The sequence below is a fragment of the Mobula hypostoma genome, chromosome X2 (assembly GCF_963921235.1).
Source record: "Mobula hypostoma chromosome X2, sMobHyp1.1, whole genome shotgun sequence".
Lineage (NCBI taxonomy): Eukaryota > Metazoa > Chordata > Chondrichthyes > Myliobatiformes > Myliobatidae > Mobula > Mobula hypostoma.
Window position 1 is genome coordinate 35,349,898 of NC_086129.1, and position 14,380 is coordinate 35,364,277.

The window sequence follows — 14,380 nt, forward strand, 5'->3', positions numbered from 1 at the left end:
TTGGTCATGGACGCAAACAACACATTTCAACGCATGCTTTGATGCACATGTGACAAATAAGTCAAACCCCTCTCTTAAAATTCACTCGAAACTAACCTGATGCACAGGCTTGTGACCTTGCCTCCTCTTCTCTGCTTGGACTTGAACTGTTCCCTTGTGATCGACGCTCATCTGAATGATCTTCTGGAGCATCATAGAACCTCTCTCCACCATCATCTGCTACCAAGTCTGGTCCGTGTCCTTCAGTTGTGACACGTTCACTGTGACCTGCTTCCAGTGTCAACTGACGGGTAAATTTAGTCCTTTCACTAACTCTGCTATCAGCCTCCAATTCTTCCAGTGTCCCATTGGCCATCTCCACCTGATGCTGCAGTGCTTTGTTGGGCATCTCACCTTGAAAACACATCATGCTGTCAGGTGGCCCATCTGTCTCCTGTTTTAGTGATAAACTGTCCTCATCTGCAAGGTGCTGAACAGAAGTTCCATCGCTGGCATCGTCATCTGAACCCAGCAGCTGAACCATCAGTATTTGCTTCAAGGAATGAACTACAGAGAAGTAGGGAACATTGCAGTAAATGAAATGCTAGGGACTTTGCAGTAACCAAGAAACATTTTCAATTGCAAGTGTGACAGTGGGCAGCTCAGGTTGAAAGGTGGCTGACGATAAATCATCCTGAAAGGAGCTTAACGCTTAAAAAAATTCAGCAACCCAGAGTTGAAATGTCTAATACTGGAGTATTTGGGGGGGGGGAGGATTCAAAGGAGATGTGCAGGTCAACATTTTTTTAAAAATATAAAAACAGAGTGGTTGATGTCTGGAATTCTCTGCCAGAGGTAAAATACCATAGAGGTGTTCAAGAGGCTGTTACATAGGCAAACGAAGGGTTATGGACCATGGGATGGCAGAAGGGATTAGTTTAGTTAGTTTGGCACAGTGTGGTACAGAGGGCCTGTTCCTGTGCTGGAACGTTCTTTGTTTTCTGTTTAAACCAAGATGGACCCCTGTGATGTGCATTCATTTCTCCCTATCATATGTACATACCAAAGGGGCAAATAATGTTTACTTACGGCTTATTAGTGCAGCGTCTGCTCTTGAATAAGGGAGTGATGATACTGAACTGTGAGCCCGACTTGAGTAGTGCAGCTCAGTGCTTCTGTAGGGGGGCTGCCCTGCAGTTGGTCTTCGGAGGCTGTTATAGTCTTGTATGTACCTGGGCTGCTCCTCTGTCTCCTGCGCAGAGATGATTGCACTATGTTTCTGTTTGCTGGACGCCGAGATATTCACAGCGAGTGGGTCATCAATCTCTTTACCTGCGACAGCGATCAATCATTACTCAGACCATTCAAAATTATTCTTGCCTTATCCTGAGGCTGTATTCTTGATGACAACCTGATCTTAAGGCAACATCTACTGACACAACAGCAGGAACTTATTATTAGATAGCAGTGATCAGGATGACTTTTGAAATGTCACTTGCTTACGCTTGACTTAAAGCTAAAACTACATCCATGACAGCTTGTTCGTGATTCAGCCTCTTGTCCCCACCACCCCTTCACACAAAAGCAGCTCACATTTTCTCCCACCTTTTTGAAAATGTCAAATTGTACGAACAATTTTGGGAAGGAGAAATTAAACTGAATAATCTACAGCAGGAAGCAGATCAGACCTGCAAAGGTGTCCCATAAAACACTTGGAAAAGCAATCCAAATAGCACATGTACTACTGATGCACGAGATGTACCCATCACATATTGATTCAGATACCTCAGGAACACATTAATCCTTGACATATTATAGTACCTTGTGTTGAATCACTGCTGCTCGACATCCTTCCTGGGACTTTCCTTGATCCGCCTTGCTGGATTGCGCTCAGATTTTCCTCATCCTCCTGCTCACTCCTGTGTTAAATACTCAATCATTAAACTTGTTATGGGGGGGGGGGGGGAGAGCATCCAGGTTAGTGTTAGTTTTGAATGAGTTTGCCCAGTATTCCCAGATGTAGGGATGTAGGCTAGTGCACTTCTTTTTAAAACAAATGTTTGTATGACCCCTCTAAAGCATATATTGGTATGTCACCAAAGAGGAACAAATTTCTACAGAAGAGCATTGTGACTGGTTGCATTACTATCTGTTATGAAGACTCCAATGCGCAGGATCGAAAGAGGCTGGAAGACGGTTGTAGACTCAGCCAGCTCCATCATGGGCATAATCCTCCCCACCACTGACAATACCTTCAATATCCTCAAGGTGCAATCCATCATTAAGGGCTGTCACCATTTGGGACCTCCTCTTTTTAGTACCATGATCAAGGAGGAGCTACAAGAGCCTGACAACCAACACTCAACATTTTAGGAACAACTTCTTCTCCTGTCTTCAGATTTGCGAACGATCCATGAACCAATGAACACCGTCTTCCTATTCCTCTTTTGTGCTATTTACTTTTTTTTTGTAACTTATAGCAATTTTTCTCTTTAACTGTACACCAAGTGGTCACTTTATGTACATCCTTTACCGAATGAAGTGGCCACTGAGTTTATGTTCGTGGTCTCCTGCTGCTGTAGCCCGTCCACTTCAACATTCGATGTGTTGTGCATTCAGAGATGCATTTCTGCACACCATTGCTGAAACGCGTGGTTATTTGGGTTACTGTCACCTTCCCGTCGGCTTGAACCAGTCGTCATTCCCCTCTGACCTTGCTCATTAACAAGGCAATTTCATCCACAGAATTGCCACTCACTGGATTTTTTTTTTGCTTTTTGTTTGTTTTGCATCATTCTCTGTAAACTCTAGAGACTGTTGTGTGTGAAAATCCCAGGAGATCAGCAGTTTCTGAGATACTCAAACCGCCCCATCTGGCACCAAAAATCATTCTGCAGTTGAAATCACTTAGATCACATTTCTTCCCCATTCTGATGTTTGATCTGAACAACTGAACCTCTTGACCATGTCTGCATCCTTTTATGCACTGAGATGCTGCCACATGATTGGCTGATTAGATGTTTACATTAATGAGGTGTACAGGTATACCTAATAAAGTAGCCACTGAGTGCATTTCTGCCACAAAACAACAAATTCCGAAGTTTCAAGTTCAAAGTAAATTTATTATCATAATACATATATGTCACCATATACAATCCAGAGATTCATTTTCTTGTGGGCATACTCAAATCCAACAAAACACAATAGAATCGATGAAACACCGCATCATCATGGCGGGCAACCAGTGTGCAAAAGGCAAACTGTGCAAATTCAAAAAGACAAAAGTATTATAATTATAGTAATAAATAAAGAAGCAATAGATATCAAGAACCTGAGATGAAAAGTCTTTGAAAGTAAGTTCATAGGTTCTGGGAACGGTTCAGTGATGAGGCAAGTGAAGTTACCCCCTCTGGTTCAGGAGCCTGATGGTTGAGTGGTAATAACTGTTCTTGGTGAGTCCTGAGGCTCTTGTACCTTCTTCCTGACGGCAGCAGAGAGAAGAGAGCATGACCTGGGTGGTGGGGATCTCTGATGATGGATGCTGCTTTCCTGCAAAAACATCCTGTGTAGATGTGCTCAATGTTGGGCAGGGCTTTACCTGCGATAGATTGGGCCATAACCACTACTTTTTGCAAGATTTTCCATTCAAGGGCATTGGTGTTTCCATACCAGGCTGTGATGCAGCCAGTCAATGTACTCTCCACCACACATTGAGAGAAGTTTGTCAAAGTTACAGATGTCATGGTGAATCTTCACGAACTCCTAAGAATGCAGAGGTGCTGCTGTGCTTTCTTTGTTAATGCACTTCCATGCACAGCCCAGGAGAGGTCCCCTGAAATGATAACACCGAGGAATTTAAAGTTGCTGACTCTTTCCACCTCTGATCCTCTGATGAGGACTGGCTCATGGACCTCTGGTTTCCTTCTCCTGAAGTCAATAATCAACTCCTTGGTCTTGCTGACATTGAGTGAGAGTTTGTTGTTGTGGCACCACTCAACCAGACTTTCAATCTCACTCCTATATGCTGATTTGTCACCACCTTTGATTCACCCAATGACAGTGGTGTCATCAGCAAACTTAAATATGGCATTGGAGTTGTGCTTAGCCACACAGTCACAAATATAAAGGGAGTAAAGCAGGGGACTAAGCCTCGTAGTGTACCTGTGATGGAGATTGTGGAGGAGATGTTATTGCTAATCTGAACTGACTGGGCTCTGCAAGTGAAGAAATTGAGGATCCAATTGCACAAAGAGGTATCGAGTCCAAGATCTTGAAGCTTATTAATTAGTTTTGAGGGATAATGGTATTGAATGCTGAGCTGTAGTCAATAAAGAGCATCCTGATATATGCACCTTTGCTGTCCAGATGTTCCAGGGCTGAAAGAAGAGTCAACAAAATGACAAAAGCTGTGGACCTGTTGTGTCAGTAGGCAAATTGGAGCAGCTCCAAGTCACAAATTTCACAGCATATATAACTGATAATGACCCTGATTCTGATCACCATCTCCAGCATATCAAGCATTATTAATTGGTACAAAAAAAGAATCGTTTTTGGGCTGCCTTCAGTTCGTAAATGCTTTCTTAAGATCAAGATTCAAGTTTATTTATCACGTGTACATTGAAACACAGTGAAATGCATTGTTTGCGTTAACAACCAACGCATCTGAGGGTGGGCTGCAGGCAGCCCAAAAGTGTCGCCACACATTCCGGTGCCAACATAGCATGTCCACAATGCTTAGCAGGACAACGCAGAACACAAGCCAGAAAACAACAATGGCAAAACAAACCCCATTGCTCCCTCCTACCCACGCATAAACACAGTCCTTTAACCACAGGTCAGGCCTTTAACGTATTCAGACTTGTAGACATCGGGCTTTGTTTCCCAGCGGATTCGCAGACTCAGCTAATACTGGATTATTTCAACTAATACTGTGCATAGTATTCCAGGTACAGCCTCAGCAAAACCCTGTGAAAATGTTACAATCCTTCCTCATTTCTGACTTGAACCCTTCATGCTATTAAGACCAAATGCTATTTGCCTACCTAACTTCTAACTGCACTTGCCTGCTACTTTTTGTGATTAATGCACAAGATCTAGATGTGATGAGGAAATTACTGAAGATCTTTTGGAACATGTTCTACTCATTTGGAAAAGAGTGGCTTTACTAGTGATTGGTGGAGAGAATTGTGCCTATTACGGAGCTGGCAGAGTGTATAATTCTCTACAGCTTCTTTTGATCCTGCACTTTCATAACAGGCAGTGTTGAAAGCAGTCAGAATGCTCTCCTCACTACTTCTGCAGAAATTTGCTATCAGTCAGCATAGATTTGTGTAGGGGAAGACACAGTCTCACAAATTTGAGGAAATGATTTAGATGACTATTGGTAGGGCAATGGATGCTCTCCACATGGACTTTAATAAAGCACTTAACAAGGTCCCCTATGGTAGGCTGGAGCAGAAGCTTAATTCATATGGGATCCATGGAAAATTGGTAAAGTTAGATTTTTTAAAAAGTGGCTTGGATGCAGAGGCAGAGTATGACAGAATTTGCTATCTACCCTATCCATGCCTTCCCATAATTTTGTATGCCTCTGTCATTTCATCACTCTGCTTTCTTCAATTCAGGGAAAGCAGACCCAGCCTTTCCAATATCTCCTGATAACATCCCTGCATCCTCTCTACCTCTAACCCCATCCTTTCTATAGTGCGGTGACCAGAATGGTACACAATGCTCCAAGTGCGGTCTAACCAAATTTTGTGCAGCTATCACATTACAGCCCAAAGTGATGTGAATCAAGCGTGATAAATATCACATTGTTGAGTCCCAATATCTACATCACATCCTTCTGAAGTTTTCTGAATATTGATGGTTGTCGGTTCATAGGAGATTCAGTGTGGAAAGAGAGTAGAATGGGATATTCAGCACTCTTTGCTGACATTTAACTGAGCACCAAGCACTCATCAGTGCAGATCCACAAGTATCCAGTTGTCCCTGTTATGCCATTAGACCAAAGGGTCAAGCCATTTCTCAAATGGAAATAGATTTCTTTTTAACATTAAACTCCAAAAATTGGATTACTGAGAAGCTTCAAATTCAAGTGGATCAAAGCAATAGAAATCTTCTCTTCATTTGGAAAATATTTACGGTCTGAATTTACGGATTAATTACATATTTTAAATTACTTTTGATTACTATCCAGTAGAGTGTCACCAAGCAGGAGAAGTACTTACTCAGTAGGTGGTTCTGAGGCATGGTGGCTTGGTGCCTTTATCGATCCTGAAGTCTGTGTGATTAAATACTGCCACCTGTAAATGTAATGGAAAACGATCACTGGGAAATGACATTTTAAAATCCCACCTTAAACTCAGCCTTAGATTACTGATTTTAAAGGCACAGTAAGAGGCTAGTCTGATAGAATCGTTTCCATATACAGTCCACATTTATAGTTTTTTCAACATTTAACCATTTTCTTGTTATAACCAGCTGACAATTCGGTCTCAGATTCAAAGAATGGCAATACTTTTGTATTTCTAATGCCTCTATTCATCAAAAAAGGTTTGTGGATAACAGCATACAGATCTTAACTAAGTTAGCCTACTCTGCCTTTTAAAAAATGTCACTGTTTATCATATTATTCTGCTATAACTTTTGCTTGCCCATATCTGCCAATGTCCTTTCAGTCTCTTCATTGTCGATCACACTTGGATAAATCATGTCATCCATCCATAATGATCCTGTTCCACATTCTTCTTGAATTTGTATACTTATTCATTCGTTAAGCACAGTCATATAGAACAGAAACAGATACTTGAATGCATCATGTCCATGCCAACCATTAAGTATCCATCTATTCTATTCCCATTTCCTTAGCATGACTTGACATACTGTAAAATAATCCCTTTCCAATTTTAAAACTAAGAAATTGATTTAGTTTTTACACCATCCCAGTTCTAATGCCGCAATGGAATTACCATTTCACTCTACTCCCCCAGAAAATAAAAATCATAACCAAGAATCATTTCACCGTATCTTTCAATGTTTTGATGTGCATGTGACAAATAAAACTCTTTTTTTCTTTTCAGCCCCAAGTCCTGTCCCAGTCTCTGTCACATCCCCACTAATGCCATTCAGCAGCAATTTTGTCCCCAGCTCACCTCTTTTATTGCATTACTTTGTGAGCTTACACAAAACTCAAACATCCCTTGCTTACTGGATTTAATCTCTCCTTTCCAGGCAAAAAAAGGAGGAGAGATTAGGATAAGTTTTCTTTTTACAAATCAAATTGTTATCCACTCAAAGGATGGTGGAAGGAAATTTAGTTGGTGACTTTCAAAACGGAATTGTGTAAAGGGGAAAAATTGCAGAGCTCTCAGATTGGGACTGGAACTAATTGGATTGCTCTTTCTAAGAGCTGACGGATATACAATGATCTCCTTTGGAACTGTATTGTGATTCAGTAACCAGATTTTACACTTTTCTCATTTTAGATTTCCTACACTTTGCCCTTTCTGCATTCTTCAGCATCTTGTCCTTTATTTAAAATAATGCAATTACAACTTATTAATTAAAAACCTCTCTCATGCACTTCGTCTTCATGGTCCCGAATACTTTCCGAAGTCTGGCCCTTCAATTGGTTTCAAAGTCACAGGGATCTGAATCCACAACCAACACACCACACCCCTTCATCCCGAATCACTCCAGTCAGGCTTCCAACTCCAGTTCACTTTTAAACTCAGGGCATCTGAAGTAATCGTGAAATTACTGCCCTTGAAGGATATCTAATTTGATGATACATCCTGCAAATCCATATTCTGTTCTGTCTTAATTCATTGCATCTGGGTTGAACAATGAATTCTTGCTGCTCATCTCCCCATGTTATAATCTTCCATTGTTGAATATAAAAGCAATAACACATTAAGAACTCCTGGATACATAGAGCTTCTAAAAACTGTGTTTAGGGCTTTGGGTATGGAATGCACCATTATTAATGCAACTCTGCAACAAGCACCTTCTACTACATTCTGCTCAAAATGTTTTAAGTGTCACTGTTTGCAGAATGCACCTGAGGCTGCAATAATTACTTATACGTGATGGTTTGTTGACCCAGATAGAGTCAGTACTCAGCATTTCACCAATGCCACTATATTAAACTTTCAACAGTATCATGGTGTACTTTTAGTTGCACTAAAATACTCCATGAAACAAAGATGCTCAACTATAAAGTGCCTCAAACTGTGGTTGAACCACGTTTATCACAAACCTGCACCATCTCTGTGCTTCTAACTTTAAGACCCCAACTTTGGGTATAAAGACTAGGATCCATTTAATTTTTATGGTCCATTTAATTTTAGCATGTGGGAGTTATATTCCTTCTACTTTTGTCCAAAAAAAAAATCAACCTCACAATTATCTGCATTTCACTTGCAGATTTATCCCCCCTCACCCCAGCTGGTCAACAGATTAAAAATTAAAAAGCAAAAGTTAATCCTGCAATCTCAGGTTTCCAACTATGTTAAGTGGGCTTACGTTTTCCGTTCAGACACTGTCTGGGCCACCAGCTCATAGATCTGTGCACCATCAGCTGACGTTGAGATGACGAAGAAAGCTTTGTTATCTGAAATTGGCAGGATTTCATAATTAGTGAACAAACACAAACTTTATTCCACTATAATTTCCACTTTCTTGTAACATACTCTGAGCCTTACACTCCAAGAGAGGCTTATGCCCTGAAGACATCAACACATCAGCTCCACGTCCAGTTTGGTCAAGGCTGATCTGTATATGAATTAGATCTACCTTCCATTACCTTATATACCAGTAGGTATATGAACCCACACACCACCCCCCAACACGCTCATTCAGTAGTTGCTCAGGGGGACAGATAGCAAGGTCTCTATTACCCTTTGTATCAAGTGAACAGCATGGCTCTAATATTAAAATCTGGTTCCCTTGATCTGAATGTCTTCTTCATCCCCACACCCCACTCAAGTGGGAAAGAATTGCACTGTTTATTTGATCAAGCCTTTTAACAGTAAAGTTCATAACAGATCAGTCTTTAATATTCAACACTCAACAGAATACAAGTGTAGTCACTGCAACTGGCATCACAATTAAAGTGAGAATAAAGGGTACATTGTCACATCACAGTCAACATAAAATGCCACTTGGGCAGTGCAGACCAACTTCCACCATAAGTTGCTTTGCTTCTGGCAATCCTTTCCATCTCATGCTTGAATTTTAATTCTCAATTTCCTTCCACCCTGTACCACCTCATAGTTATTGTGGAAGCAACTGACCTGTTGCAACTTCGCGCACAAGCACAGCAGAGAGTTTGATGATGGGGCTGAAGATGTGTTTGGTGTCAGCATTGGCAGCGAGATTTTTACTATGACACTTCAACACCAAACGCTCATCTTGTTTCTGAGATAGAACCAATATGTCCTCCAGCAGAAGTGTGTAGAGATCTGCATTGATACAAAACAAAGTATTCGTAAATTCTCAGTGAGATGCACTAATTGTAAATTGATTGATGGCTTTGTTACAAATTTCTAGCAAAGTGCAGGGATTTGCAGGAAGCCAATACCACTAAGTTTCCACACTGGGGTGGGGGGGGGGGCCGCAGGGGTTCAAGTGAGATTCCACACCTCAGTAGTTGTCCCGCATTAAAAGCCAACTGAAATATAGTTCAAAGTCCGACTTCAAATTGGGGAAAAAAAAAGAAACAGATTCCTGGATAGCGATATTGCACTGCAAAACATGAAGAGAAGAACTCAAAAACCAAGACAAAAGGTAAAGTTGGAGAGAATTATTTTTGATGCTGCAGTCAGTTTTGTGACTGAAAGCAGGTCAAGAGCTTTGTAAAAATACACAGGACCACTTATTAAAAGCAGCTTCAGAGCAGAATGAGATAAAAGCCCTGCCACATCTTCTGAACATTTTGTAGCGCCAGTATGTACGTAACGCAGCATCATGCGTAGCTGGAAGCTGTCCATCTGCTCACACTGAGGAACTTCACCTTCTCATTGCAAATCATTAAAAAAAATACAGTATACCGGTGTTGGAGGGGGTCGTATCCCTAGAAAGCTATCTGTATTGTGATTTTCCACAACACAAACCCTTGACAATAATTGACAAAATTTGTGGCTTCTTTTGCATTTAGTGTTTATTTAGTTATTCTTTTGTTCACAAATTCCATAATTTTTGGTAGTGATATGTGAATTCTTTAAGGGCAAATTTCCATTGCTCAAACAGCTGTAATGTGGGAATGCACTGTATGAATATGCTAGCTATAGAAGCTAGAGGTTTAATGTCCAATACCTAAATACAAGGAAATGAACAACCAGCATCACTGTAGAGGCATGAATCACCAGATATTTATACGACTGCAAACATAAGAACCAGTATTATAAATACCCGAGACAACAATAAAAAAAATAGAAACTGAAACCTATATTATCACACTTGGGATACAGCAATCTTATCTGAGCATACCCAATAAAAGTATGTACACAACATATATACACATACACACATACACACATACATATACACACACACATACATATACACACACACATACATATACACACACACACACATACATATACACACACACACACATAGATACACACACACATAGATACACACACACACACACACATCTATATATACACACACATATCTATATATACACACACATATCTACATATACACACACATACATATACACACACATACATATACACACATAAATATACATAGAAACATAGAAAATAGGTGCAGGAGTAGGCCATTCGGCCCTTCGAGCCTGCACTGCCATTCAGTATGATCATGGCTGATCATCCAACTCAGAACCCTGCACCAGCCTTCCCTCCATACCCCCTGATCCCTTTAGCCACAAGGGCTATATCTAACTCCCTCTTAAATATAGCCAATGAACTGGCCTCAACTGTTTCCTGTGGGAGAGAATTCCACAGATTCACCACTCTCTGTGTGAAGAAGTTTTTCCTAATCTCGGTCCTAAAAGGCTTCCCCTTTATCCTCAAACTGTGACCCCTCATTCTGGACTTCCCCAACATCGGGAACAATCTTCCTGCATCTAGCCTGTCCAATCCCTTTAGGATTTTATATGTTTCAATCAGATCCCCCCTCAATCTTCTAAATTCCAACGAGTATAAGCCTAGTTCATCCAGTCTTTCATCATATGAAAGTCCTGCCATCCCAGGAATCAAGCTGGTGAACCTTCTTTGTACTCCCTCTATGGCAAGGATGTCTTTCCTCAGATTAGGGGACCAAAACTGCACACAATACTCCAGATGCGGTCTCACCAAGGCCTTGTACAACTGCAGTAGTACCTCCCTGCTCCTGTACTCGAATCCTCTCGCTATAAATGCCAGCATACCGTTCGCCTTTTTCACCGCCTGCTGTACCTGCATGCCCACTTTCAATGACTGGTGTATAATGACACCCAGGTCTCGTTGCACCTCCCCTTTTCCTAATCGGCCACCATTCAGATAATAATCTGTTTTCCTGTTCTTGCCACCAAACTGGATAACTTCACATTTATCTACATTAAATTGCATCTGCCATGAATTTGCCCACTCACCCAACCTATCCAAGTCACCCTGCATCCTCTTAGCATCCTCCTCACAGCTAACACTGCCACCCAGCTTCGTGTCATCCGCAAACTTGGAGATGCTGCATTTAATTCCCACATCCAAGTCATTAATATATATTGTAAACAACTGGGGTCCCAGCACTGAGCCTTGCGGTACCCCACTAGTAACTGCCTGCCATTCTGAAAAGGTCCCGTTTATTCCCACTCTTTGCTTCCTGTCTGCTAACCAATTCTCCATCCACATCAATACCTTACCCCCAATACTGTGTGCTTTAAGTTTGCACACTAATCTCCTGTGTGGGACTTTGTCAAAAGCCTTTTGAAAATCCAAATATACCACATCCACTGGTTCTCCCCTATCCACTCTACTGGTTACATCCTCAAAAAATTCTATGAGATTCGTCAGACATGATTTTCCTTTCACAAATCCATGCTGACTTTGTCCAATGATATCACCGCTTTCCAAATGTGCTGTTATCACATCTTTGATAACTGACTCTAGCAGTTTCCCCACCACCGATGTTAGGCTAACCAGTCTATAATTTCCTGGTTTCTCTCTCCCTCCTTTTTTAAAAAGTGGGGTTACATTAGCCACCCTCCAATCCTCAGGAACTAGTCCAGAATTTAAAGAATTTTGAAAAATTATCACAAATGCATCCACCATTTCTTGGGCTACTTCCTTAAGCACTCTGGGATGCAGACCATCTGGCCCTGGGGATTTATCTGCCTTCAATCCCTTCAATTTACCTAACACCACTTCCCTACTAACATGTATTTCGCTCAGTTCCTCCATCTCACTGGACCCTCTGTCCCCTACTATTTCCGGAAGATTATTTATGTCCTCCTTAGTGAAGACAGAACCAAAGTAATTATTCAATTGGTCCGCCATGTCCTTGCTCCCCATGATCAATTCACCTGTTTCTGTCTGTAGGGGACCAATCTTTTTCTTTTCACATATCTATAAAAGCTTTTACAGTCAGTTTTTATGTACGAGGGATTAATCCAAAAAATAAAATTTACCCAAAACACAAGAACCAGAACTACTAAGTAGCAAAGAAGCAAGAACCTGTGCTGTAAATACCAATGGGACAAGAATCCGAATATGTAAACAGAGTCATGACTCCTTTACATTACATACCAGACCTATAGGAGACCTATATCGAAATATCCAAGACACAAACTACCAGCTAAATAGCAGAGAGACAAGATCCAGGAACATAAATACACAAGACATAGGAATCCTGCACTGTAATTGTCTGAGAAACTTGCACCACAAATTGTTGCAATAGGAACAATTGCTGTAACTATCCAAAACCATAAACATCCAAGAGAGATACTTCACTAACGAAACAAGTGCAGTACCCCAAATCACAGTGCAGCAGTAACATTTCACAAAATAAAGAATATAAGAATCATTCTTTTCTTGACATCTGAATACTTCTGAATACAATCTGTATACCAACAGAATACTGAAAGGCTTGGATACAGTGGACATGGAGAGGATGTTTCCCACAGTGGGAGAGTCTAGGACCAGAGGGCACAGCCTCAGAATAAAAGGGCATCTATTTAAAACTGAGATGAAAAAGTATTTCTTTAGTCACAGAGTGGTGAATCTGTGGAATTTATTGCCACAGACAGCTGTAAAGGCCAAGTTATTGGGTATATTCATAGCGGAGGTTGATAGATACTTGATTAATAAGGGTGTCAAAGGCAGGAGAATGGAGTCGAGGGAAAAAATAAATGAAAGGTGATCAAATGGTGGAGCAGACTCGATGGGCCGAATCGCCTGATTCTGCTCCCGTCTTCCTACTCTTAGAAGACATTCAGGTACATGGGGTATCAAGTGATCAGGAAACAGTGCCCAAATTAAACTCATGGCAGGACACAAGACTCGCGGGTTCAGTACCTACCACTTCAGCTTCTGATGGAGCGTTTCACTCACCGATTGTCTTATCTTTATTCACCCGCCAAGTCAGAGGCCCTTCATGAATCATGATCCGCTTTGTTAGGTCCAGATTCTTAAAAAGAGGTAATTACAAACAGTTCTGAATGTAAAATAGTTATCCGCAAAGTTTTATCAATCATTTCTCAACTTAGCTTTAATAACAAGGGAGTTTGATATTTTTTTTACTAAATCACTCACCCGGAACTCCTCAATCTGCGGATAATCTGACTGTTTCAGGCTGGACAGATCCAAGCGTCGCTGGTAATCTTCCAACCGCTGACATAAGAAAATGAATACCATTAACTTTCATAAGGAAATACCAGACAGATTTCACAACAGAAAGCACTTCAAGCTGCTGATGTCCTGAGCTCCTACATTTTACATTTTAAAGATAGGCTTTGGGTTCTTTGATAAACAAGAGGCTTCTTCATGAATCTCAAGTTGCCATAGTAGCTCCCTCTATCATGGAACAACTATATACAGTGGTGCTAGGAAGTTTGAAAACCTGAAGAATTTTCTTTAAATATGATCTAAAATGTGATCAGATCTTCACGCAAGTCCTAAAGAGAACCAATTAGATAACACAAACAAATTAAACTTGTTCATTTATTTAATTAAAAAAATGACCCAATATTACATGTATTTATTGGAAAAAGTATGTGAACCTTTGCTTTCAGTAACTGGCGTGACCCCTTGTACAGCAATACCTTCAACCAAATGTTTCCAGACACAAAAAAATACTGGAGGAACTCAGCAGGCCAGGTAGCATCTATGGAAAAGAGTACAGTCGATGTTTCCGGCTAAAACCCTTCAGTAGGTCCCGTGAGTTTTCTGCGTGT

The 14,380-nt window shown here is 40.9% G+C and overlaps 1 protein-coding gene across 1 annotated transcript in view; it reads right to left on the bottom strand.

Moving 5' to 3' along the window:
* Positions 1 to 14,380, bottom strand: part of LOC134340917 (rho guanine nucleotide exchange factor 12-like) — a 71,945-nt gene that overhangs the window by 11,782 nt on the left and 45,783 nt on the right. The window contains exons 21-28 of the mRNA XM_063038514.1: positions 13,740 to 13,817; positions 13,539 to 13,614; positions 9,276 to 9,443; positions 8,506 to 8,593; positions 6,210 to 6,284; positions 1,801 to 1,898; positions 1,069 to 1,311; positions 97 to 546 (exon numbers count right to left, since the gene is read on the bottom strand). Of these exons, the coding sequence (XP_062894584.1) occupies positions 97 to 546; positions 1,069 to 1,311; positions 1,801 to 1,898; positions 6,210 to 6,284; positions 8,506 to 8,593; positions 9,276 to 9,443; positions 13,539 to 13,614; positions 13,740 to 13,817 (1,276 nt within the window). The remainder of the gene's footprint in view (positions 1 to 96; positions 547 to 1,068; positions 1,312 to 1,800; positions 1,899 to 6,209; positions 6,285 to 8,505; positions 8,594 to 9,275; positions 9,444 to 13,538; positions 13,615 to 13,739; positions 13,818 to 14,380) is intronic.